Source organism: Oncorhynchus keta, chromosome 1 (assembly GCF_023373465.1).
Source record: "Oncorhynchus keta strain PuntledgeMale-10-30-2019 chromosome 1, Oket_V2, whole genome shotgun sequence".
NCBI lineage: Eukaryota > Metazoa > Chordata > Actinopteri > Salmoniformes > Salmonidae > Oncorhynchus > Oncorhynchus keta.
In genome coordinates this window covers 59,070,510-59,098,094 of record NC_068421.1, presented here as the reverse complement: position 1 = coordinate 59,098,094, position 27,585 = coordinate 59,070,510, and the positions used below count along the sequence as shown (strand labels likewise).

Below are 27,585 nucleotides of genomic sequence, written 5' to 3'. Positions count from 1 at the left end.
AGCGCCACACTCTGGCAGTAAAGTATGAGATGTTTCACACAACCATAAATAAGCATATACTTATTCAGGTTATTTAAAATAGCAGAATATACACAAAATATGACTTGTTTAATTTTAAAGATCACACTGAACGACACACTGATTTCAGATGAAACACTGAATTTGTTGATTGAATGCGTCGCTTCTGGAAAATAACTACATTTCCCTTCATGCTTTGAGCACTCATAAGGAATTGTGGGTAGGTTACCAACGTCCTTGTCCTATCAGGCGCACACTGTTTGACTGACTTCACACAAGGGTTAGGGGATCCTTTCGTTTCGGGTTGAACCTGAATTAGATTTATTCCACAAAAATGATGGCAGCAAGGTTTCTCCGTCGCTCTATTCCTGTATTGAGGCAAGCAAGATGTTACGCCGACGCACCCTCAGGCTCTTCCCAGATGTCCTTCACATTTGCGTCTCCAACGCAGGTAAGCGAATCCGGGGTTGGCAAGGCTTTTGGGCCTACTAACGTAGTAAGTTGTCTAGATCGCTAGCTCCTTCTCATTTTAATAGGCATTATAAAAACCCTATGCACTTAGCTAGTTCATGTAAATATAACCAAAATGTACCTATATGCTTAGGCGTGGTTAGTTAGTTTGAACCTGTCACCAGTCTTAGTTGGCTTGAACTTGTCACCAGTCTGGTGCACATAATTGTAAAATGTCTTTTCCAACCAAGCCTACAAAGCTTGCCACTTTGACAGTCTTACTGTCAGTGTTGCCACTTGCTAGCTTTCAATTGTTAACTATTTTAGCTAGCTAACGTTAGCTACCAAAAATGTTTGGTCACAGGGCCTTGCCGTTTCTGTTGTTCTGTCACCTTGAGAATAGAAAGGGAATACTATTCAATAGTTAGTAATAACGTTACTTTCTAATTTAATAACTCGTTGGCTTGTGCGGACTGCACCTTTTTTAGCCACACGTATAGCAATTCTGCAAGCTATGTATAATTGAACCGTACACTTTGCGTCTGACAGTACGCTATTTGCTAGCTAGTTGGATACATAATGTCGTACCTAGCTAACTACATAACTCAACAGTCAACTCTAAAGATGAATTGAAGAGAGAAGTATGCACTTGCTATTTAACCTCTGTCAGGCAGTAGTGGCATATTAACGTCATAACTATCTGCAATGCACCAGGACCTCAAAGTGGAGTAACATAACACCTCAGTAAACATGCATATACTTCATTAGAAACAACAATCTAGTAATGCATGCACAGATTGTGTATATTTCCACAGATAATATTTAAACATCCCACTTAAAGTACAGTAATGTCTGCTTATGTTTCTCCTTCTCCCAGGTGTACTTCAAGGAGGCCAGTGTGAAACAGGTTGATGTGCCCACACTGACTGGTGCTTTTGGTATCCTCCCTGCCCACGTCCCCACGCTGCAGGTCCTCAGGCCTGGTGTGGTCACAGTGTTCAACGATGATGGCTCCGCAGCTAAATTCTTTGGTAAAATGTGGCTTGATCATGTAGATGGAATAGTGGGCGGGTCTCATGACCTCTGTCGTACCTGATGTGAGAGGGGATCCTGGTTCAGAATTGCCCAATCCCAAATCAACCCTTAAGCCTTTCCCCTAACCTCTAGGTCCTTGCCTAGGCTACATCTAAAATGGTTGGAGTTGGATAGGTGTAGCAACATTGTGAAAATACCACTTTTTAATCATCCTTTATGAAATGGTAGGACAGTGTCTGACCTCTGCTATTTATGTTAAAAGGGACTTCAGTGGTGTCACCTTCAAGAACTGTATTTGATTCACTATGGCTAGATATTTACCCTGACAGCCATATTGTATCAGGAAATGTGGAAATACCAGTAGTGGGCCTATATGTAATTTGGATGCTTTGATTGTATTTTCACTGCCACATCTCGATGCCAAACTGTTTACGAAAAGCAATCGTTTCAAAGTGAATTAACTTAATGTAAAATGTATCAAATGGGGACAATACTTGCACATGCTTTCAATGTTGAAATTCCTATTAATAGATTGCAAGGGTCTGGCCACTAATATGGACTATCCAGCAGGGGTCAGCCCTGTCTCGATTTGTGGGGATAATGATGACTGTGTCCTAGACTGAGATATCTCACTTTTTAGTGTAACACTCAAATTGTAGGCTGCTTCCCTGATTTTTTTTAAATCAACTAAAACAAAATGGCTGCACTGAACTTTAAGAGAGGCTTGCTGGTGCAGTCAGTGCATTTAATTAACTTCAATAGTGTAGTCCTACTGCTGGGTGGAACAGGTTGGTATGTATATTCACAGATGCTGTGTATGTTTTGCAGTGAGCAGCGGGTCAATCACAGTGAACGCAGACTCCTCAGTGCAGCTGCTGGCTGAGGAGGCCTTCCCCTTGGACCAGCTGGATGTGGCTGTAAGTATCACCAACTCCTATAGACCGATGTAGTATTTCTATGGTAACGGGTGGGGAACTCTGGTCCTTGAGAACCACAGAGTGAGCAGGCTTGTGGTGCCATCAACACACCCTGACTCTAGTTATCAACTAGGCTAATTGTAGTAGCTAGTTGGAGCGTGATTCGTTTTACCAGGTGTGTTAGAGCTGGTCTGGAAGACTGGCATAGGGATGACCTCTGTTTTCTAATGCTTCAATTGTGCAAAAAGTATTCCGGTTCATGCTCATTAATGGCTGTCCATCAGAAATAAAATGTTTGCCTAGCCTTAACTGGATGCCTACCCAATTTAAGAACTGCCCATCCTCGACATTCGTTTTAAGCCATTCTCTAGATTAGGCTTAAAGGAAGACTCGCGTGATTGGGAAAGCCAGGCTAGAGAGGTGTGATTGGCAGGCTCATTCAGCCCATGCAGAGCCAGTCAGTACTTGATTGATTGAAACCCAACAGGAGCCCTTTGCCAATCCCAGTGCCCTTTATAAATACGATAACTGTGTACAGCTCTCCTCAGTCAGACCTTTGTAAAGCTATGAAGTAAACCTTCCATGAAATGTCCAAATCCCTTCAACATTAGTGTATTGCACAGCATTGGCCCAAATGTCAGTCAAAACATGTCAGTGTGTATGAAATGTCCCCAAGGCCATGTTGTTCATTCACATCCACATCAGCCAATTACACACGTTCATCATAGAGGTGCTCGTTCTCTCTTTGACCCCGCCCAAGGAGGGCACACACTGTCAACTTGACTCCATAGAAATAGATGATTCCCCCCCCGTGAGATAAAAATGCACAGGAGGCCCTGCTGTTAATAAGGCAGGAAAGGTCAGTCACTGTTGAGTTGTAACAGATGTGTCAAGTCCCCGCTGGGAGACCTTTAACTAATGTTTGGCATTTCTATGCTGTAAACACTACTGTGACAAATGGGCTTTTCACAGGAAAGAGGCAACGTTAATTTGCTATGCTAGTCTCTCTCTTCCCAGATATGCTCCCTGACCTACTTTTAACATAAACTGGTATATTGGAATGAGTTCATGTGTCTGCCTGGAAGAATCATAAAGCTCAATAGGCTATGACCCCCTTATGTTTTTGCCCCAATGAGCCATAACTGTATAGGTTTCTGTAGCTGGAGCATCGCTGAAATGTTTCCCCTGACAATACTTACACTGGTCTGGCTGCCTAGCTCTGACCCCTGTCTAAAACATGATTTGCCTCAATTGGTTATTCAGCCAAATGTGAGAAATATAAAGACAGTGTTTGTACTGTGCTAGCATATTTAGTGTGCATGATATCTAACACATTGCATCATAGTACACATATGCAGAAACTGTTATTGTATTGACGTGTATCTGACGCCTCTCTTAGGCTGCCAAGGCCAACCTGGAGAAGGCCCAGTCTGAGATGGCATCAGCGTCTGACGAGGCTGCCAGGGCTGAGGTCCAGATCAACATAGATGCCAACGAGGCCATCGTCAAAGCCCTGGAGTAGGCCATGGGACTTGTCTCTGTGGTAAGTGCTGCAGACATGCATCTTTGTGGTGGATAAGTGAAGAGTATATGAGTCTCGCGTCCTAGACCTTGTTGGAGTACCTTTTAAAAATGCATTCCACCCATGATCATTTACTTCTTGCCGCTATCACCGATGCGTATTTCTAAAGTATTACCTGCTGTTCACACTTGCCGAGATAATCCACCACCTAGCTCCCAGTGACCGGTCAATTTTAATAAAAGGAGGAGACCTGAGGGGAGACGCAGCGACTTAAAGGTCGGCCACTAGCGTAACAGCCAATCGGGAGGGCAGCTCTTGCTGGCAAGCTTTGATATTGGCTAGCAACAAATGATTGACATTATGCATTGATCCACCCACCAGGGGGATCACAATGACTTGATCGCTGATTATCTTGGCAAGTGTCCATCCAGAGGTAGCTTTCAAAAAGGGTCGTTAGCACACTCAATGTTATTTCTAGATTACTTGTGAAAATATTTATTTAAAGCCTGCGTACTTACCCTAATCCTTTTCTTCTTTGTTCTAGATGTCGTGTTGGTATAACAGAAATGAAAATTCTCCAACTTTATTTGTTTCCCTGCCCCGTGAAGTCAGTAACTGCAAGATCTCATGCTTGCTTTGTACAGTGGAATGAAATTACCAATAAATTTATTTGGATTTACCTGCCAGTCATTTTATGTCCGTCTTATGTCAGATTCAGTGAGTGGCATTGTGAGCCCATTATTATGAGGGGAAAGTGAACGAACATTCTGTGTACAATGTGTTGCGCCTGTATTTTGTTATGGAGCTTGTTGCAGTTCTCATGTCCGCCACTTTGTGGCAGTGTTGTCACATAAACCATGGTAGGCCAGTCACAGCAAGTCTGTCTCGTTGTGGTGAGACAACCACTTCAACCAAGGGTAGCTATTATAATCACATTTTGGTTCAGCTATGTTGTGATTCATCATGCCTTATAATTAAAGGCATTGAATGTTATTTTTGTCCAATATTGAATTGGTCTGCATGCTAATTTCATCGTTGGACATTTTGTCAGGTGGTTTGCGTAGGTGTTACTCAATGACTGGGAGGGGGGTGTTGGCTGCATTTAAAGGTCTCCATTACCACCTCTTTGTCCCTAGGCGTGAGCATGTTTATACTGTGAGTCAATATGGTGACCTCAGGTTTCTGTGGCGCTGCCAGGAAAGTTGCCCGTTTGAAACAGAATGGAGTGGCATTGAAGAAAATGCCTCTGTGTTCATGTTAACGTGAGCACTCCGGAGCTCTAATCATGTGTGGACTGGATGCTTTCAGAGTTCCAACCACAACCGGTTTTCTGAATGTCACAACTCTAGCCAGGCCCCATTTTACTAGTGAGCAAGGTTCTGTTAAAAGACTGGCCCCTTGCACTTTTTTTTATTTTTTACATTAACTCTGTCATAACCAAATTTGGACCCATGACGGAAGTGTCAATTGTTTTTAAAGCCTGCTTGTTAAAATTGCTATTTAATGAGGTGCTGGCTTGTCACATCTTGAGGTTTCTACCTTGTCAGCAAACTCCTTACAGTTTGCTGGCCAAAGGCAGGGGTATGTCTATAGACAGTGGAAAATGTGGATCAGTTTCTGCAGGCAGACGCAGGAAAATAACATGACATTTTATTAGGTTATTCCATGCTAAGTGTTATGAAGAGGACGAAGTCATGTGATTCACAATAGTGGAAACTCCAGTTTCCATTAACATGGGATATATATTTTTTTAAAGCCTTCACATCCTGTCTCCTTCCTAATCTGCCACTCTCACTGAGTCTTGTTCCAGCTGCACAGCCCCTGGGCCTAAAGGCAGAAGAGAACAGAGCAGAACCGCTCTGAATAGTCCAGGACCCGGAAGGAGATGAAACAATCCTGTCAGACACACCTGATATTGATCCAGTTTAGTCCCCTTAGAACACCTCTTTTTATAGAAGGCTGAAGCAGAAAATGTCCATGTGCTTCATCAGCATGTGGGGTGTTTGTAAATCAAACTGTGCAGGCTTACTCACATACTGGATGTGAGGTCCAAAGAATGGGTTGTGATCAATTGACACTCTACATACTAATTTCTAAGCAGTGACTCCAGTTGGTGACGTTGTGAGAAGTCATCTAGAGGGGGGTGCCACTTTCGGTAATTGCAGTTACTGTACAAAGGACAGGGACGGGGAGGCCATTTTGGGGGTTGTCCTGTGGCAATGGAATGAGATCCCTGATGAAGCTGTAACTGAATCAAGTAAAGGCAGAGAACAGGGACACAGTGTTCCTATTGAGCACTTAAATGGCTCAACCATGTCACAATAACATGACTCCATAGGCTGGTTGAATGCTTTCTGACCACTAATCAGTCCCCCTCTGCTGCACCAGTCTTACTCAACTGCTATTACAGAGTCTACGCTGAAAGAGTTTCTTATCGTGGTGAACCCAGAACTAAAATCTTGCGTCATTTGGTCAGATAGCTACGCTACCGTTTGTTTACTAGTCTGTCCCCATTCATTTTTACGTATCTATTAACTTCAGCCCTAAAACATCTCACAAATGTCTTCGGTATAAATGGCTCTCACTGGAGACTTGTAACACCTATTCATTGCCTGTAATTCCAATGTAGTTGTAAGGCTCAATGTACATATTCATATTCACCAGTGATATTTGTTTTTGTATCCTATGTGGCCTCCTTCACACTATCACTGGTCTACTTGACATTTCCCTCTTGTTATTAATATTAATACCAGCCTTTCACTGTAGGAAGGTAGCTCATTATGGAAAATAACATAACGTGTGTAATTATGTAACAAATGAATAAGTAAGTTTTAGAGTAATTTGGAGAAGTTTTAAGTATCAGTGGTGAAAGTGTTTGCTTGTGGCAGGTGGTCCTTTTTGAGATGGTATTGGGAGCGTGCTGTGTGAGAGGAAATGAAAGGCCTTCGAGCATTGGTAAAATTAGAGGGTTGGGAAATCAAAAAGGTATGTTAAATAAAATGTCTTGAGGATAGTTGCTAAAGTATATCTGAATTACACACACACACACGTCACCAACAGCGAAATCATCAACCACCAATTAGATCGGTATTCAGACACACACAAAAACAACAGAATTCAATCCAGGTTGTTTGTCTGTGTAGTGTGTGCTAAAGCTAGCAGACAACTGTACAGCCTGGGGCAAAGTCAAGCTTGGCTGTGCACTGAGAGGCAGCAGAGGGCTAAACTGATTGAAGTACCTGACCTTTTGGTGGTTCTGTGTAAAGAGGGGGCCTGCAGACTCTCAGTCAGCTGTCAGATACTGCATCCAGGCTGGGAGTGGGAGTTGAGGCCTGACTGGCGCCCACGCCACTGAAATGGGTTCTCTTCTTCTCACAAACAGCCAGCCAGTGGACCAGCTAGGTAACGTTTCCACAAATGGGAGTGGGGCATTTCGGAGAAAGTCGCCAATCCGCAACAAACATCCTGCTGCTGGCTTGAGTTAATCAGCTTTGTGGCTAGGAGCAAATGGTCTTCACTCCACACAGAGAGATGCATCTCCCCGCGCTCCATTTGGCAAATCTTACCATAATTATATCCTCTATCCAACTGATTCCTGCTTATAAGCAAACACTACGTACATACCCCAACCGTACGTACATACCCCAACCAGAAGCCATTGATTACAGACAACATCCGCATCAAGCTAAAGACTAGAGCTGCCGCTTTCAAGGAGCGGGACACTAATCCGGACGCCTATACGAAATCCCGCTATGCATTCAGACGAACCATCACACAAGCAAAGCGTCAATACAGGATTAAGATGGAATCCTACTACACCGGCTCTGACGCTCGTCTGATGTGTAGGGCTTGAAAACTATTACGGACTACAAAGGGAAACAGACGCGAGCTGACCAGTGACGCAAGGCGAGCAGACTAGCTAAATGCCTTTTATTCTCGCTTCAAGGCAATCAACACTGAAGCATGCATGAGAGCACCAGCTGTTCTGGATGACTGTGTGATAACGCTCTCGGTAGCCGATGTGAGCAAGACCTTTAAACAGGTCAACATTCACAAAGATGCGGGGCCAGATGGATTACCAGGACGTGTACTCAAAGCATGCGCCGACCAACTGGCAAGTGTCTTCACTGACATGTTCAACCTCTCTGCAATACATACATGTTTCAATCAGACCACCATAGTCCCTGTGCCCAAGGAAGCGAAGGTAACCTGCCTAAATGATTACTGCCCGTAGCACTCACATCGGGAGCCATGAAGTGCTTTGAAAAGCTGGTAATGACTCACATCAACAGCATTCTCCCGGATACCCTAGACCCACTCCAATTTGCATACTGCCCCAACAGATCCACAGATGACGCAATCTGAATCACACTCCACACTGCCCTTTCCCACCTGGACAAAAGGAACACCTATGTGAGAATACTGTTCATTGACTACAGCTCAGCGTTCAACACCATAGTGCCCACGAAGCTCATCACTAAGCTAAAAACCCTGGGACTAAACACTTCCCCCTGTAACTGGATCCTGGACTTTCTGACAGGCCGCCCCCCAGGTGGAAAGGGTAGGCAACAACATGTCTGCCACGCTTAAACTCAACACTGGGTTTGTACTTAGTCCCCTCCTGTACTCCCTGTTCACCCATGACTGTGTGGCCAAATACGACTCCAACACCATCATTAAGTTTGCTGACGACACAACAGTGGTAGGCCTGATCACCGACAACGATGAGACAGCCTATTAGGAGTAATTCAGAGAACTTGCAGTGTGGTACCAGGACAACAACCTCAATGTGAGCAAGACAAAGGAGCTGATTGTGGACTACAGGAAAAGGCGGGCCGAACAAGCCCCCATTAACACCAACAGGGCTGTACTGGAGCGGGTCGACAGTTTCAACTTCCTTGGTGTACACATCACCAACGATCTATCGTGGTCCAAACACACCAAGACAGTTGACTGTTCTCTCTGATACCGCACAAAAAGCAGTACCGGAGCGCCAAGTCTAGGACTAAAAGGCTCCTTAACAGCTTCTACCCCCAAGCCATAAGAACAATTAATCAAATGGCCACCAGACTATTACCCCTCCATTTGTTTTGTAAGCTGCTGCTACTCACTGTTTATTATCTATGCATCGTCACTTCCCACCTACCTACATGTACAAATGACCTCTAACCTGTGCCCCCTGTATATAGCCTCGTTATAGTTATGTTATTGTATTTATTTTTATTATTTTTTACTTCAGTTTTTTTGGTAAATATTTTCTTAACTCTTCTTGAACTGCACTTTTGGTTAAGGGCTTGTAAAGTAAGCATTTCACGGTAAGGTCTACTACACTTGTTGTATTCGGCGTATTTGACAAAGTTTTATTTGATGTCAGGTAATCAATCATAATCAGGTAATCATTGCGTGTATTCCTGAGAGAGAGCATTTTATAGTTTTTGCTATGGTTTAATATCTGTATCTAATACCATGTGAACACACACAGAGCACCCCGGCCTTCCTTTGTTCTGTGCTGTTTAACGCTGCCTGCCCACTTCCTAGAGAGAGCCGAGGTGGGACGCATTTTGTCTGAAATGTGCTGCATGTTTGCATGCAATGAGCTCTGAGTCATCACCTTGGGCTTTCTTCAAGGAAATCCTTGCATTTTTCACACCTTTGATCCTCATTCAGTTGTGCGTTCATGCCAGCATAAAAAAACCAAACATCTTCCTCACAACTTGATTTTACAGATACTGCTTGAGTGTTCCAATTAAAAGACATCTGTTTCTTCCCCTCTATGCCTGAGGTTGTGCAAAAACAAAATGGTGGGGCTAGTTGTGACTGCCTTGGCTGGGATCAATGTGTAAAATATCCCTGGCTCTCCCTGGGGCTGCTAACAATGCTGTTTGTGGCACTGTGGCATTCCAACAGTAGGATAGGACAGAGGGGGAGAGATTAGTGGATTGCCAGGGTGAGGCTGTGGGCACAGGGGTCTGTAAATGCATTAACCCCCTCCACTTTCTAACACTGTTGTGTGATTCACTAGGTAATTGGGGGAGAGCTCATCGAGGCAAGCATATTCTTTCAGAAGGCCTATGTGCTGTACATTTAGATTGAGTCAGATAGTCTGGTAGAAGATCACTTTGCAGCAGCGCTGAAAAGATCATAACAGTGCCCCAACGTTGTTCATTTGCCAAGCCATTCATGTTCATTTGGCCATTGACCTAACTATGTTGGGAGAAAGAGGGGATTTTGAGATGAGCGAACATTTTCATATTTTTGTATGTCCTAGTGACCTTTTTATATCATCCTGTGATCACTTACAGTCAATTCTACATGTCATTCACAGCATGTTGCTACAATAATACTGCATGGCGGGCCGGCCGGATGGGAGGGCCTCTTCTGGTGACAGCTGTGGATGACAGTGCTAGCATGTAGATCCTGGCCAAGCCATTCACTTTGCTCTTACCAAACAAGGGGCTAGGGCCTTTTGGCTGGCACCATCTTTTGAGTTAGTCGTGTTTTGGCTGTGGAACTTCCCTGTGAGATGTCCATCAGAGGGATCTGGGATGGGATGGTCTTTGTTTTCCTACCCGATGGGAATTTAAAGAAGACTTGTGTACACACATTCTCCTGTTCTGATTGGTCCCTCTCTTTCCATAACACAGAGCACCACAAATGAATGTATTTGTTTTACACACACAAAGGTGTGTGTGACACACACACATATACACACAGACAACTAGAACTCTTAAGAGGGTCAAGTGTTGTCTCAGACATGTCAGTGTACTTCTAATAGCCTGGTATGTCCAGATAAGTATAATGTGGTCATATGAGTGTAAGGACCTGTTATTGGAGGAATAGAGTCAAAGGATTCAGAACGGAGAGTAGAGGAACACCTTCGTGAGTATCTCCTTTCTTTTTTTCTGCCCTTTGAGTTGTTTGGAAACTTTTGACAAGCACTGAAGTTCAGAGGACGTTAATTTAGAATGTATCCGCACTGCAAGGTCTGTCAAAGTGACTCACACCACCGCCCCACCCATCCTCCCCTCCTTTTGGCTAGCTAACTGTCCCTCTTCTCTCCCTGTGTGACTGAGTGCTCAGTGGTTTCCGAATCACATGACTCTCCTCTGAAGCACTTGGAAAATATGCCATTGAGTTAGTTTCCACTGAGGACAACAAAGGCAGGCAGGCATAACTCCTTTAACACGCTTAGATCAGCTCTGGCAGGGCCCAGATTTCAGAGCTGTCCTCCTCATGCCTGCACGCAATCTCCCCCTGACACCTTCCAGTCTGGGGGACGGTGGAGCTGGCACCAATGTCTGCTCCGGAGGGCAGGCCCATTGATCAAATTCTGTCAGGTGGCTGTGGCCCAGCACTAAGGCACCAGAGGAATGCAGTTATCACAGTTGTCCCCTCGGACTCACCGTGCTGATTGGCCAGTGACACTTTGGGGGACTCGATGACAAAAACAACAAGGACAGGTTCACCCAAGGGTTTGGCACTGTCTGAATTGATATAACAGTGAACCCCTTTAAACTGCAGAACTCCCCATAGATAGACACCTGTAGATTAATATAGGCCATGACTATCCCTGTCTAGAGGGGTAATGTTCCATAGAAGTTTCCACTGATATCCACCCTGGCTCCTGCGTCACCGTCCTCCTCCCTGATTCTCCTCCCTACGTCAGCCCACATTGGATTTTCCACCCTCTTCATGGTCTTGATGACGACGTTCAATGCTAATCCCTGCATATTATGGCCTGTGCCCTAGTGACCTACGTTGCCAGACCAAACAGGGCTACAGGGACAGCTATGGTTCAATCTGACCGTACCCATTGCAGCTCTCTGTTTGTGAGACGACATTGTATTGCAGTGGTTGTGTGTGTGTTTAGCCACGGCCAGGGAGGTCAGGAATCCCCAGAATGCCGTCATTGATCTGTGCGTCACGTGCATTTCCAAAAGCACAGTGGTCAGGCAAGGACTCCCTCCAACTAGAATCTCAGGGGATTTTCCCAAAATGTTTGGAAAAGGACTGAGACTGGAGATGTTTAAAGTGAAGTGGTGTACTTATCTCTCTGGTGGTACCTATCTCTCTGGTGGTCCATTAAGAATACTGTGAGGCCAGGAGTATTCTACATTGTCCAGGGGTCATTAATAGGGGTCTGACCTCCCCTACCAAGTATTTTGTTTAAATAATTGATTTGGCTAAACTTTGCCGTGCACGATAAACACATCCTTAACAAGCAGTTAATGTCAGGTATATCAACTGGACAGTAAAAATAGACACGTCTGACTAATTAACTGTGAAGTTATAGTTGGCTGACTGGCTGTATCGAGTAACGTCAACAGAAACAATATTCAACATGACTAAACATAGCCAGATCACGATCTTAAATCAAATCAAATTGTATTTTTCACATGTGCCAAATACAACAGGAGTAGTAGACCTTACCGAAAGCCCTTAACAAACAATGCAGTTCAAGAAATAGAGTTGAGAAAATATTTCCTAAATAAACTAAAGTAAACATTTAAAATGAAAAGTAATACAATAAAATAACAGTACTGGTACTGAGTCAATGTGTGGGGGTACAGGTTAGTCGAGGTCATTTGTACGTGTAGGTAGGGGGTAAGTGACTATGCATAGATAATGAACAGCGAGTAGCAGCAGTGTACAAAACAAATGGGGGGGGGGATCAATGTAAATAGTCTGGGTGGCCATTTGAATAATTATTCAGCAGTCTTATGGCTTGGGGGTAGAAGCTGTTAAGGAGACTTTTGGACCCAGACTTGGCGCTCCGGTACCGCTTGCTGTGCGGTAGCAGAGACAACAGTCTATGACTTGGATGACTGGAGTCTTCAAAAATAAATTGGGCCTTCCTCTGACACTGCTGTGCTTAGTCTGAAGTATTATCATTGCCCAGGGTGTTTTTCCAGACTACAATAGACATTGTGAAGATATTGTGCAACTTCAGATCTGTTGATCTAAATTAGTCCCAGAATAATACAATCCTTGAAATAAAAAAATGTGTTTGGTGTGGAGAATGTCTCCCCTACACATTTGAGAGCCACGAGGTGATCAAATTCCTTTTCAGTTGGCTGCTTTTGAACTCAAGTGTCTCCTTTGATCTCTCAAGTCTCTCCTACATTAGTCATCTACTTCTGTAGATATACTGTAGAGGAGACGGTCAGTTTGAAGTTGCTGCTCTGACTCACTACTGATTGATGTAATGTAATCTATCCAGAATAAATGCTTTAACTGCAGATGGATATCATTGTCAGTAGATTGGTGTAAAAACATGCCTTTGTAGAAATGACGGATTGAGATCATTTCAGTCATCAGTTTGTGCAATGTAGTTGTGACCAACTGGGGAAGTCAAGGGGAGGGGCGGAGATAGCTACATTTGATTTGCATTCATTTGTCCTGCTGGTGACAATTCTTGGAACACCTGACTTCAGTCTGCAGTCTAGAGTACAATGAACCTTCAGCTATAGATTTACAGCCCACACTATGCTGTTATCAGAGTGAGAGAAAGAGGCGCTGGCAGAGGGAGAGAGAAAAGCGGCCGGGGCTGAGCCAGTAGGAGAGGGGAATGAATGACGTCACCAGTGATGATAGTGCTATTTTAAGCGTGCAATAGGGAGAAGGCCGCAGCCAGCGATCGCTACTCTCCTGACATCAGAAATGAAATCAGGCTCTCTGACTGATAATGACCCTTTGTGTCAATGATTAGAGAACCGAGAGAGGAAGAAATAGGGAGATAGGGATGGAGATGGTGAAAGAGAGAGCGAGAGTCAGAGGAAGAGAGAGAAATAAAGAGACCGCATGAAGAAAAAAGGTGGTAGAGGGTGTTTGCCAGTACAGTGCTGATTAGATTAGACCAGCTCGTCATCCAGCACTAAGCCCAGGATACACAGGGATTAGTGGCCAAGGGATTCTGCAGAGTCCTGGCATGTGGGTGTGGATGTGTTCATAAGTGTGTGGGAGGAGAGTGAGTGGGTGGTTTCTCAACTTGTTTGGACCGAGAAAGGAAATGGCTGCATCTGGTACTGATCATTGTGTACAGTACACAGTATCATTGCTTTGTTCCTTTTGAAAACACACCAGGAACATGGCAGCCTTTATTATGTCACTGACATCTGGACAGATGTACAACTAATGGGATTCATATTCATAAGGGCAGTCTAAGATTTTCCAGAAGAAATGAGTCATGTCCAAGAAGTTCATTCCTCAGTGCCAAGCTATCCCGTTCTGCTCTGCCGGGCACTTCCCTCCCATTCTGAGTCCATGAAGTCACGTTTAACCTTTTCCAGTCCACGCTTTGTCCCTCTGATACACTGCCTCTAGCTGCCAAACAAACAAATTGAGTTAACACCCTCCCGGCGTGACCAACTTCACCGCCATAAAGGTTCTTATCGTGCTTGGCTTGTGTCTGGTGGGTTGATTCAATTTGGTTATTTAACACATTGAGGCGAGTTCCAGGGTGAGTCTTATTGTGGGGCCTTTCAACACCATAAAAGGCTGCAATTATCAGGTCCACTTTGTGGGGGTGTTAAGTTTACACCATTTACATCCGGCTGTGCTCTGTAAGTAGCTGCCAGAACATTGGGATGGAGGGGTGAGGTCCCACTGAGGAGTCAGTCGAGGTGTCTGATTATCCGCCTCACGAACTGGGATGTGTTTTGAAATGAGAATGAGAAACGATTCTAAAACAATGAGAAATTATGAGAAACGATTCTGGCTCGAGACAGGATCTGATCGAAACAACTGTTTGGTTAACAAAAATGATTTTAAAAAAGCCTCTCTTACCAGCCTGGTTGCCAGCTTTATGAGTCATTTCCTGATGTTTGGCCAATGATACAGCAAAGTAGCAAAGTACAGTACATACTGTATGAAACAGTTTGAATTTCAGTCAGAAGTCTTAGTCATTGATGATGAGGTAATTGATGTATAATTTTTGTGAATATAAGTTAGCCATAGTTGACAATACAGCCTGGAGGGCCTGGCTCATAGCTGCACCCTTATCTCCCTGTTTGACTCAACCCTACCTATAGACACTGTTTCAGGTGTAAGAGATAGTCAAATGACTGAACATTTGATAGACCAATCATTTACGAATGGTCCCTTGGATTACTTACACTGTACACAATGTACATTTATCCGGCTATAACTGCCAGTTAGGAATGTGTTGACCAAGAAACTGTGTGATGATACATCAAATGTTGTGCAATGGCAGTTGGAAGAATCAGGATATCCTATAACTGCATAGCCATACTGTAAGTTGTATGTAGTAAATGTGAGCCTGATTTGTGAAATGTTTGGCCTTTATCCATAATGCCTTGGGGTCCTATCCAATAAAAAGAGACGACCAGATTTGTGGTTCAAAGTTAAGCTCACTGGTGAGAGAGTATACATGTACAGTTGTGGCCAAAAGTTTTGAGAATGACACAAATATTAATTTCCACAAGGTTTGCTACTTCAGTGTCTTTAGATATTTTTGTCAGATGTTACTATGGAATACTGAAGTATAATTACAAGCATTTCATAAATGTCAAAGGCTTTTAATGACAATTACTTGAAGTTGATGGAAAGAGTCAATATTTGCAGTGTTGACCCTTCTTTTTCAAGACCTCTGCGATCCGCCCTGGCATGCTGTCAATTAACTTCTGGGCCACAATCTGACTGACGGCAGCCCATTCTTGCATAATCAATGCTTGGAGTTTGTCAGAATTTGTGGGGTTTTGTTTGTCTACCCGCCTCTTGAGGATTGACCACAAGTTCTCAATGGGATTAAGGTCTGGGGAGTTTCCTGGCCCTTTTTCTCTTATGGCAAGATGCTGGAAAAGGCATGGTTCGTCACCAAACTGTTCCTGGATGGTTGCTCTCGGAGGGTGTGTTGGTACCATTCTTTAGTCATGGCTGTGTTCTTAGTCAAAATTGTGAGTGTGACCACTCCCTTTGCTGAGAAGCAACCCCACACATGAATGGTCTCAGGATGCTTTACTGTTGGTATGACACAGGACTGATGGTAGCGCTCACCTTGTCTTCTCTGCCCCAAACAATTGGAAATGGGATTCAGCAGAGAAAATGACTTCTACCCAGTCCTCAGCAGTCCAATCCCTGTACCTTTTGCAGAATATCAGTCTGTCCCTAATGTTTTTTCTGGAGAGAAGTGGATTCTTTGCTGCCCTTCTTGACACTAGGCCATCCTCCAAAAGTCTTTGCCTCACTGTGCGTGCAGATGCACTCACACCTGCCTGCTGCCATTCCTCAGCAAGCTCTGTATTGGTGGTGCCCCGATCTCGCAGCTCAATCAACTTTAGGAGACGGTCCTGGTACTTGCTGGACTTTCTTGGGTGTCCTGAAGCCTTCTTCACAACAATTGAACCGCTCTCCTTGAAGTTCTTGATGATCTGATAAATGATTGATTTAGGTGCAATCTTACTGGCAGCAATATCCTTGCCTGTGAAGCCCTTTTTGTGCAAAGCAATGATGACGGCACGTGTTTCCTTGAAGGTAACCATGGTTGACCGAGGAAGAACAATGATTCCAAGCACCACCCTCCTTTTGAAGCTTCCAGTCTGTTATTCGAACTCAAGCAGCATGACAGCGTGATCTCCAGACTTGTCCTCGTCAACACTCACGCCAGTGTTAACGAGAGAATCACTGACAGGATGTCAGCTGGTCCTTTTGTGGCAGGGCTGAAATGCAGTGGAAATGTGTTTTGGGTATTCAGTTCATTTGCATGGCAAAGAGGGACTTTGAAATAAATTTCAATTCATCTGATCACTTCATAACATTCTGGAGTATATGCAAATTGCCATCATACAAACTGAGGCAGCAGATTTTGTGAATATTTAAATTTGTGTCATTCTCAAAACCTTTGGCCACAATTGTATAATGTACACAGGGATTTTTTTGTGGATGGATTTGTAGAGTACACAACACACATGGTGTCGATTACTTATTCAGAAAACCATGTTTGACGGAGTAGTCTAACCATTTAAAAGATTAATGTATACATTCAATAACCTAGTTGGCAAGTTTGACACTTTCTCAATCTCATGTTCTGCGCTATAATCTGTAAGAACCACTGATGTGTCATCAGTCGTCTGTTACTGTTACCTGAGAACCACTTCAATTCAAAGCTCCTCCTGGTGCAGGTGTGGGATCAGAGCCTTGACTATACTCCACCTGAGCCCCTCCAGCCTTGATACTTAACAGGCTCTCTATCTTCATATGGGTCTGAGGATCAGACAACAGGTTGGAGTGGTGAGTGGGAGCTTTCCTAGAAGTTCACTCCATTTCTTCTAAGAGTTGGAATGATCTGCCATGAGATATTTGATGTGAATACCAATATTCTGCCCTCAGGTATACAGGTGCACTTCTGGCTTATTCCGTTTGAAATAATTAAAGTCTTTGACTCACCGTTCAACTCCCAGATTGGTTTACTTTCCACACTGTAAATCTTTAAGGCTCACTCATCTGGGTCTGTTCTTCCACTTCCTGTCTTGTCATACAGTTTCATTAGGTCGTGGCAGGTGTGTCCCACTGCCTTGCCGTGTGATTCAGGAGAATATCATCGCTTGAGAACAACAAGCTGTGAACCGACTGAATCTGGCTTCTCTCGCTCTCATTTGTTTGTCTCTGAAGCCGGGGGCGGCCCGCTGGTGACTTTGATAGACTGAAATGCTGCTCACCCACACACACACGTTCACACTGTCACACACTCCCACGCACATACACTCATCACACACTGTCTGTCACACACACACATCTGAGATCCAATGTGAAATGTTTACGATCCACCCACACCACTCCATGCATGCTATCTTGTCAAGAAACTCTTTTCTGTCCAGAAGTATGTGAGAAGTTACCATATAGTAAATACTGTATATGTCTGTTAATAGGCCTACACATGCTTATCCTACCATAGACTATCTGTATGGCTGTGTTGCTCTGATCTTATAATCCATATAATAATGTTGGCAAAGGGTCATGGCACAGCCGTAAGAGATAAGGTAGAATGAAATGAAAATATATCACTCCCTCTGAAAAAATGCCCGCTTCTCAGCCAATAAAATGTTTTGCCTCCTGAGTGTAGGACAGGCTGTTTGTCTGATTATGAAAACCTGTTTCTTACTGTCCTGCAAACACTGTGTACCACCAGCATATAGATGGGTAGCCTATAGCCTCAGATCTTCAATAGGATCAATGTTTCTCCATTATGTGTGTGTCTGTGTGTACTGTGCATTCGGAAAGTATTCAGACCCCTTGACTTTTTTCACATTTTGTTACGTTACAGCCTTATTCTAAAATGTATAACTTCTTTTTTTCCCCCTCATCAATCTACACACAATACCTCATAATAAAAAAGTGATACTTTTTTTGTATGTTTACAAATGTAGAACAATACATTACAATGATATATTTTACTTTATAAGGACTGAACGCTAAGGCTACCAAGTTTGCTAAGACAAAGAGATACAATTTCAATTAGCACTGACGTGAAGCGAGAGGTGTTGAAACCTTTAAGCCCAACAAATGGCAGGCTACCCTACCCAAATCCAGAGGCCTTAAAGCCCCCTCCTCTTGTTCAGACTGGCATTTTCTACATGAAATCTACCTCCAGAAAAAAAATCTTCTCCCAGGTGGGTGTGACACCTACTCCCGCTGACTGCTGCACTGCTGCTTGGATTCCACCTGGTGATCTGTTCACCGTCTGCCCTGGTTGTCTCCCCCTGTCTGGTACAGGTATACCCACCACACTCCCCCCTCTCTGTTCACCGTCTGCCCTGGTTGTCTCCCCCTGTCTGGTACAGGTATACCCACCACACTCCCCCTCTCTGTTCACCGTCTGCCCTGGTTGTCTCCCCCTGTCTGGTACAGGTATACCCACCACACTCCCCCCTCTCTGTTCACCGTCTGCCCTGGTTGTCTCCCCCTGTCTGGTACAGGTATACCCACCACACTTACCCCTCTCTGTTCACCGTCTGCCCTGGTTGTCTCCCCCTGTCTGGTACAGGTATACCCACCACACTTACCCCTCTCTGTTCACCGTCTGCCCTGGTTGTCTCCCCTGTCTGGTACAGGTATACCCACCACACTTACCCCTCTCTGTTCACCGTCTGCCCTGTTGTCTCCCCCTGTCTGGTACAGTCTGTTCCCTGGGTTGTCTCCCCCTGTCTGGTACAGGTATACCCACCACACTTACCCCTCTCTGTTCACTGTCTGCCCTGGTTGTCTCCCCCTGTCTGGTACAGGTATACCCACCACACTCCCCCTCTCTGTTCACCGTCTGCCCTGGTTGTCTCCCCCTGTCTGGTACAGGTATACCCACCACACTCCCCCCTCTCTGTTCACCGTCTGCCCTGGTTGTCTCCCCCTGTCTGGTACAGGTATACCCCACCACCATCTGCCCTGGTTGTCTCCCCTGTCTGGTACAGGTATACCCACCACACTCCCCTCTCTGTTCACCGTCTGCCCTGGTTGTCTCCCCTGTCTGGTACAGGTATACCCACCACACTCCCCCTCTCTGTTCACCGTCTGCCCTGGTTGTCTCCCCCTGTCTGGTACAGGTATACCCACCACACTCCCCCTCTCTGTTCACCGTCTGCCCTGGTTGTCTCCCCTGTCTGGTACAGGTATACCCACCACACTCCCCCTCTCTGTTCACCGTCTGCCCTGGTTGTCTCCCCTGTCTGGTACAGGTATACCCACCACACTTACCCCTCTGTTCACCGTCTGCCCTGGTTGTCTCCCCTGTCTGGTACAGGTATACCCACCACACCCCCTCTCTGTTCACCGTCTGCCCTGGTTGTCTCTGTCTGGTACAGGTATACCGTTCACCGTCTGCCCTGGTTGTCTCCCCCTGTCTGGTACAGGTATACACACCACACTTACCCCTCTCTGTTCACCGTCTGCCCTGGTTGTCTCCCCCTGTCTGGTACAGGTATACCCACCACACTCCCCCTCTCTGTTCACCGTCTGCCCTGGTTGTCTCCCCCTGTCTGGTACAGGTATACCCACCACACTCCCCCCTCTCTGTTCACCGTCTGCCCTGGTTGTCTCCCCCTGTCTGGTACAGGTATACCCACCACACTCCCCCCTCTCTCCCAAGCTTTCGCTCGCCTCCAGCACACAGGCACTTTTGGTGCGAGTGACTCTGAACTCACAATGGCTAGCCCCAAGTCGTTATATATTATATATAGCTATTTGCCTCATGACTCCTGCATGCTTTGTTGACTACGAACCTTCTTTACCCAACCGTGGGACAGACTATGTTTGTTTTCACACTCGGGACTCTGACTCTCTATTGGTTACACGTACTTTTGGCCTCCCATCCCAATCTAACCACCTCTCGCTGGCTTTGTATTCATGTTAACTGATGAAATCGCTGTACAATATGATCTTGTTGCCATCTGATGCACATTCAGTTGTCATAAATCAGCACTGTAGAGCTCTTCCTGTCCTCTGCCGTGCCTTGATTGTATTACTGTTGATGATATCTGGAAATGTGCATGTACACCCTGGCCCACCTACTGTTGCTAGCCCCAATTCTGACTTGTGCTCTCATATCTGCTTCACTGATTTCTGCTCTCGTAAAACCCTGGGTTTTCTGCCCGTTAACACTAGAAGCTTATTACCTAAAATGGATCAATTGAAAGTGTGGGTTCACAGCTCCAATCCAGATGTGTTGGTCATTACTGAGACGTGGTTAAGGAAGAGTGTTTTGAATACTGAGGTTAAACTTTCTGGTTATAACCTTTTTCAGCAAGACAGATCTTCCAAAGGTGGGGGAGTGTCAATCTTTACCAAGGATCACCTCAGTGTTCGGTTGTCCATACCAACTCCGAGACAGGATTGTGTCGAGGTACAGATCTGGGGAAGGGTGCCTAAAAATCTCTTCAGTATTGATGGTCTCCAAAAACACAGTGGCCTCCATCATTCTTAAATGGAATAAGTTTGGAACCACCAAGACTCTTCCTAGAGCTGGTTGCCCAGCAAATCTGAGCAAATCCCAATTGCTCAGTTTGTTGTGGCACATATCTGGGGAAGCGTACCAAAAAGGGTACCAAAAAAATCAGGGGAGAAGGGCCTTGGTCAGGGAGGTGACCAAGAACCGGATGGAAATTTAGGTTTGAAAAAGCTGGCCTTTGCTTCCCTAACTGACTGTGTTTTGGTTCCTGACTTCCCTGAAAAGTTGCATTTTGCGGGGACCATTCGATGCTAGTGCAGTACGCCACAGGGTGTTTTTGTGCTGGTCAAGGGCAGTCAAATCTGGAGTGAAGCAAGGGCTATATCTGTTCTTAGTTCGATTTTTTTTTAAAGGGACATGCTTATTTAAGATGGTGAGGAAAGCACTTTTAAAGAACAACCAGGCATTCTCTACAGATGGGATGAGGTCAATATCCTTCCAGGATACCCGGGCCAGGTCGATTTTACAGTTTCAGAAGTCAGCAAATGAGAGTGCCTGGGGGGGACACAGGGCCTGGGTTAACCTCTACATCACCAGAGGAACAGAGGAGGAGTAGGATGAGAGTACGGCTAAAGGCTATAAGAACTGGTTGTCTAGTGCTTTGGAAACAGAGAATAAAAGGAGCAGATTTCTGGGTGTGGTAGGCTGGATTCAAGGCATAATGTACAGACAAGGGTATGGTAGGGTGTGAGTACAGTGGGGGTAAACCTAGGCATTGAGTGACGATGAGAGAGGTTGCATCTCTGGAGGCATCAGTTAAGCTAGGTGCGGTCTCCGCATGTTTGGGGGGGTGGGACAAGGGGGATATCTGAGGCATGTTGAGCAGGACTAGGGGCTAGGGGCTCAGCAGTAAAATAAAACAATGAGAGCTGCCCTAAACAACAGTATACAAGGCATATTGACATTAGAGAGAGGCATAAAGCAATCACAGGTGTTGATTGGGAGAGCTAAGACAAAAATGGGTCCGATTGTCCGATTAATCGGACAATTTAAATACATTTTTATTTGTAATAATGACAATTACAACAATACTGAATGAACACTTATTTTAACTTAATATAATACATCAATAAAAAAATAGCCTCAATTTGGTTTAAATAATGCAAAAATAAAGTGTTGGAGAAGAAAGTAAAAGTGCAACATGTGCCATGTAAAAAAGCGAACGTTTAAGTTCCTTGCTCAGAACATGAGAACATATAAAAGCTGGTGGTTCCTTTTAAAAGGGGTCTTCATTATTCCCAGGAAATAAGTTTTAGGTTGTAGTTATTATAGGAATTTTAGGACAATTTCTCTCTATACAATTTGTTTTTCCATATACCTTTGACTATTGTATGTTCTTTAGTATTGCCAGTGTAACAGTATAGCTTCCGTCCCTCTCCTCGCCCCTACCTGGGCTCGAACCAGGAACACATCGACAACAGCCACCTTCGAAGCAGCGTTACCTATCACTCCACAAAAGCCTTGCAGAGCAAGGGAAACAACCACTCCAAGTCTCAGAGCTAGTGACGTTTGAAACGCTATTAGCGCGCACCCCGCTAACTAGCTAGCCATTTCACATCGGTTACACCAGCCTAATCTCGGGAGTTGATAGGCTTGAAGTCATAAACAGCTCAGTGCTTGAAGCACAGCAACGAGCTGCTGGCAAAACGCACGAAAGTGCTGTTTGAATGAATGCTTACGAGCCTGCTGGTGCCTACCACCGCTCAGTCAGACTGCTCTATCAAATCATAGACTTATAGCATATTAACACACAGAAATACGAGCCGTAGGTCATTAATATGGTCGAATCCGGAAACTATCATCTCGAAGACAAGACGTTTATTCTTTCAGTGAAATACAGAACTGTTCCGTATTTTATCTAAGGGGTGGCGTCCATAAGTCTAAATATTCCTGTTACATTGCACAACCTTCAATGTTATGTCGTAATTACGTAAAATTCTGACAAATTAGGCGGCCCAAACTGTTGTATATACACTGACTCTGTGTGCAATGAACGCAAGAGAAGTGACACAATTTCACCTGGTTAATATTGCCTGCTAACCTGGATTTATTTTAGCAAAATATGCAGGTTTAAAAATATATACTTCTGTGGATTGATTTTAAGAAAGGCATTGATGTTTATGGTTAGGTACAGTCGTGCAACGATTGTGCTTTTTTCGCAAATGCGCTTTTGTTAAATCATCCCCCCATTTGGCGAAGTTGGCTGTCTTTGTTAGGAAGAAATAGTCTTCACAGAGTTCGCAAGGAGCCAGGTTTGCAGGCAATATTAACTAAGTATGCAGGTTTAAAAATAAATACTTGTGTATTGATTTTAAGAAAGGCATTGATGATTATGGTTAGGTACATGTTGGAGCAACGACAGTCCTTTTTCGCGAATGCGCACCGCATCGATTATATGCAACACAGGACACGCTAGATAAACTAGTAATATCATCAACCATGTGTAGTTAACTAGTGATTATGTTTGATTGATTGTTTTTTATAAGATAAGTTTAATGCTAGCTAGCAACTTACCTTGGCTTCTTACTGCAATCGTGTAACAGGCAGTCTCCTCGTGGAGTGCAATGTAATCAGGTGGTTAGAGCGTTGGACTAGTTAACTGTAAGGTTGCAAGATTGAATCCCCGAGCTTACAAGGTAAAAATCTGTCATTCTGCCCCTGAACAAGACAGTTAACCCACTGTTCCTAGGCCGTCATTGAAAATAAGACTGTGTTCTTAACTGACTTGCCTGGTTAAATAAAGGTGTAAACAACAACAACAAAAATTCTGCCAAATCGGTGTCCAAAAATACCGATTTCCGATTGTTATGAAAACTTGAAATCGGCCCTAATTAATCGGCCATTCCGATTAATCGGTCGACCTCTAGCAGAGAGGGTCAGTTAGCTACACACAGGGCTTGAGTTTGAGGCTGGGGCCGACAGATAAACAAAATGAAGTGCCGTGTTAATGAATAGTTCAGCAGGCGTCAGCTGTGTAGCCGAGTGGTCATAGGGTCCAATGAGAAGACCTTTGGGGAGAGGGCCATTCTTCTTACCAAACATTTAAGTCATTTACATTTAAGTCATTTAGCAGACGCTCTTATCCAGAGCGACTTACAAATTGGTGCATTCACCTTATGACATCCAGTGGAACAGCCACTTTACAATAGTGCATCTAAATATTTTAGGGGGGGGGGGTGAGAAGGATTACTTATCCTATCCTAGGTATTCCTTAAAGAGGTGGGGTTTCAGGTGTCTCCGGAAGGTGGTGATTGACTCCGCTGTCCTGGCGTCGTGAGGGAGTTTGTTCCACCATTGGGGGGCCAGAGCAGCGAACAGTTTTGACTGGGCTGAGCGGGAACTGTACTTCCTCAGTGGTAGGGAGGCGAGCAGGCCAGAGGTGGATGAACGCAGTGCCCTTGTTTGGGTGTAGGGCCTGATCAGAGCCTGGAGGTACTGAGGTGCCGTTCCCCTCACAGCTCCGTTCCCCTCACAGCTCCGTGATCTTTGTTTTGAAGGTGTTCAGAGCAGGGTTAAGGGTAGAGAAAGCTTGTTGGAGATTAAGAAAGCTTTGTTGTAGAGCATTGACCACAACATTTGGGGAGGGGTCAGCTGAGTATAAGACTGTATCATCTGTGTATAAATGGATGAGTGAGCTTCCTACTGCCTTAGCTATGTTGTTGGAGCTAGGTTTGGGACAACTATTTTTTGGTTTGTTCAGGTAACACTTGGACTGAAAAGTTGAGTAAACAAAAAAAGGCTGTGGAAGCAGTTACTTCTTAATAATTAGTTGAAACAGCTAGATTGTATTTTACAGTGCAGCAGACAGTGGTGCTTGATTCTCATCCTCCCCTCTCCCTCTCTGTCCCCCCTCCCCCGATTCCCCCCACCCCTCCTTCTCTCTCTGGGCTGGGAAGAGGCTTACTCAGCATGCTGTGATGTGACTGAGTCGTGATGTTTGGGACTGTGACTCCCTCAGAGTCATCCCACCAGCGTCTACGCCTGTGGGTACAGGTTCATCATTAAAATGCTTTGGCCTCACTTGCCTCAACAAGACTAGTGAGCATAATAACAACACCCTGTTTTTAAGAAAATAAGGGGCATCAGGTATATTGAATCACACAACTGTGTTTTAAACAACATTGGCATTTTTGTACAGTGTGCTCCAATACTTTATTGTTTTAATGTGAAGTGTGTTGAGATATTAAATAGGCCTACACTTTAAATAAAGTTTGATTGGATTGGATTTGATACTGAAACAACACATGAATGAATAACAATACCTTTTTAGCCTACCATATACTGACTACACTGCAACTTACTGCATCAAATCTACTGATGGGCTTCATTTAAGGGTTTATTGACAAGTCTGCACACAAACTGACATCTACACGTACCACATGAACAATGAGGGACTTGTATTCATGTATATTGAATGTGTAATAACTGTGTCAAAATCCAATTCCCGGTATAGGATTGCCATTGTTTGATGATTGCCAGGTATATTATCACCTGCAGAACTGGTCATTTGCTGAAATAACTTTTGTTTATTTGTATTCAGGTGAGTTTGTAACCATGCACTGTGTTTTCCTACACTGGTTGCCAAGAGATTTTTTCTTCTTTGAATGTTTTCTTTCTTGTCGTCAGTGGAAGGTTACACCCCTGAAATCTCTATACTTAATTTACTTTTTGTTAAGGTCGTAAGTCAGTTGAATATGATTTATAAGGACCTTGTCCTGAGAGGGGTTAAAGTTCTTACCCTTGTTTAGACTACCGTAGAGGCACTCCCACAGAGACCCTACCAATCCCGTGAAGCGATTTAAACCTTTGTGCAAAGCACATTCTTTCCGATAGTGGAGAACGAATCAGGCAGCAGGTCTTGGAAAGGAACTCGCATGTGAGGAGGAATTCCGTGGCTACCTTAAATCACATGCTGACATATCAAGAACCATTACTCTCCACCCATATCCTAGACCTAGAGGGCTAGGACAAGAGGTCCCTCATCTTCCGAATTGTGCTTGTAGTACAAAAGACACCGAAGCGCAAACATCACAAGGGAATTTTAAGACACTCAAGTGGTAAGCAAGAGGAATAGGCTACAGAGTGGTCCTTACTCCAGTGAAGACTCACAGATTTGTCTGAGAACTTACTGTCACAGTGGATACTAACTGGACATACCTGTGTTTCTAAGTTTGAGAAGATTTACATGCCAAATCTGGGGAAACGTGTTTGAAAAACAAAAGCTTTCAAGTTCTCGCCACAGTAATTGGTAAGTTCCATTCCGACTTTGGAATCATGTCAAACCTATATAATAATTCATCATTTGTATAATGTGGTAAACGATGATTCTATAGTTTTAATAACTTTGACTCAAAGGGGCAATCTGCAGTTGCTACATTCATTTTTGGACTTGTAAATGAATGTCTACACATTGATTCTTGAGGAATACAACTTATAAATAAATGCCTCATAAGCTCAATTCAACTGTCCAACCCCATCAGAACCCAAAATAAAGACAGTAACTGTAAACAAACACAATATAGCTTCAAAACATGGTTCAAACTATAACTGTGACATGGATGGTCAGCCCTTGCATCCAGAGCTCTGTTTATGAATTTGAGATTGGTTATATTTCTCCAGCCCCGTCAGATTTGTACTGAAACAGGTGTGGGGAATGGCTTTGTTCATGTTTCTTACCTCACATTGGAGGTAAGTTACCTTTGGAAATGTATATGCAAAACCATTTTTTTGGTAATGTTATAAAAGGCCACCTGAGGCACGTAGACATTAACTGAAACGAATAGCCGACATTGTGTCACAGTTCGGGTTTGTTTTAGGCTACATGCATCAAATTTCACCGTTGTTTTTGCCAACTTTTAAGAGTTTCAAAATTGTACAACTACATTTAGGCTATTCAAGATTCAATTGATGTGTCAACTGATGCTACCTGCCATCTGCAGACAATAACAGGGGTGGTTATCCCTGACCTATAGGATAGCTGATGACAGCACCCGTAATGTCAATATAAGCAACACAGCCTACCTCTCTTTATAGACATCAAGCGCAGTCTGTGATATGATATCATTAGGCTACACCGACTCCGTCAGCTGTACCTATACTCAGAGGGTCATTACCGGTAGGCTAGCTTACTTCTATTGTCATGGGGCGGCAGGTAGCCTAGTGGTTAGAGCGTTGGTCTAGTAACTGAAAGGTTGCAAGATCAAATCCCTGAGCTGACAATGTAAAAAAAAGATGTATATATTTATTTTTAAATCTGTCGTTCTGCCCCTAAACAAGGCAGTTAACCAACTGTTCCTAGGCTGTCATGGAAAATAAGAATTTGTTCTTAACTGACTTGCCTAGTTAAATAAATTACAAATTTGTTTTAAAAACACCTGCAACAATAGGCAATGTGTGCTTCAACATAGATGCCTTCTTGTCTTTCCTAAACACACTTGCCTTTCCTGAAAACAAGATTAAGTTCTTGTGGATTCGATGTTCTAACCAGATTATATTGCCAAAAACCTGTTACAACAGGTGTGTAGACCGCCTAGGTCCTAGGGGTCAACAGGGTCGGGAATCACCTATCAAATTCAGCCTCACAAAGTGCCCACATTGACCACTGGAGGGCGAGCGAGTATCTGGTTTTATTCAGCGCCCTTTGTCGATATTTGCCCTACATAGAATATGCATATACATATTTCTCCCTT

The 27,585-nt window shown here is 44.1% G+C and overlaps 2 protein-coding genes and 1 long non-coding RNA gene across 3 annotated transcripts in view; 2 read left to right on the top strand and 1 right to left on the bottom strand.

Moving 5' to 3' along the window:
* Positions 1-236: 236 nt before the first annotated feature.
* Positions 237-4,621, top strand: atp5f1d (ATP synthase F1 subunit delta). Its single transcript, XM_035779276.2, has 5 exons — positions 237-469; positions 1,346-1,499; positions 2,332-2,420; positions 3,820-3,963; positions 4,487-4,621. Exons 1-4 carry the CDS (start codon positions 353-355, stop codon positions 3,940-3,942), a joined length of 483 nt encoding a protein of 160 aa, XP_035635169.1. The 5' UTR covers positions 237-352; the 3' UTR covers positions 3,943-3,963; positions 4,487-4,621.
* Positions 4,622-16,481: 11,860 nt separating this feature from the next.
* On the bottom strand, positions 16,482-17,496 carry LOC127933079 (uncharacterized). Its single transcript, XR_008147294.1, has 3 exons — positions 17,347-17,496; positions 17,044-17,163; positions 16,482-16,619 (listed from the first exon to the last, which is right to left on the bottom strand). It is a non-coding gene; the product is annotated as an uncharacterized LOC127933079 (long non-coding RNA).
* An 8,364-nt stretch (positions 17,497-25,860) lies between these two features.
* The window catches only part of midn (midnolin), a 34,126-nt gene continuing 32,401 nt past the window's right edge, over positions 25,861-27,585 (top strand). The window contains exon 1 of the mRNA XM_052529459.1: positions 25,861-26,144. The gene's annotated coding sequence lies outside the window, so the exon portion shown is untranslated. The remainder of the gene's footprint in view (positions 26,145-27,585) is intronic.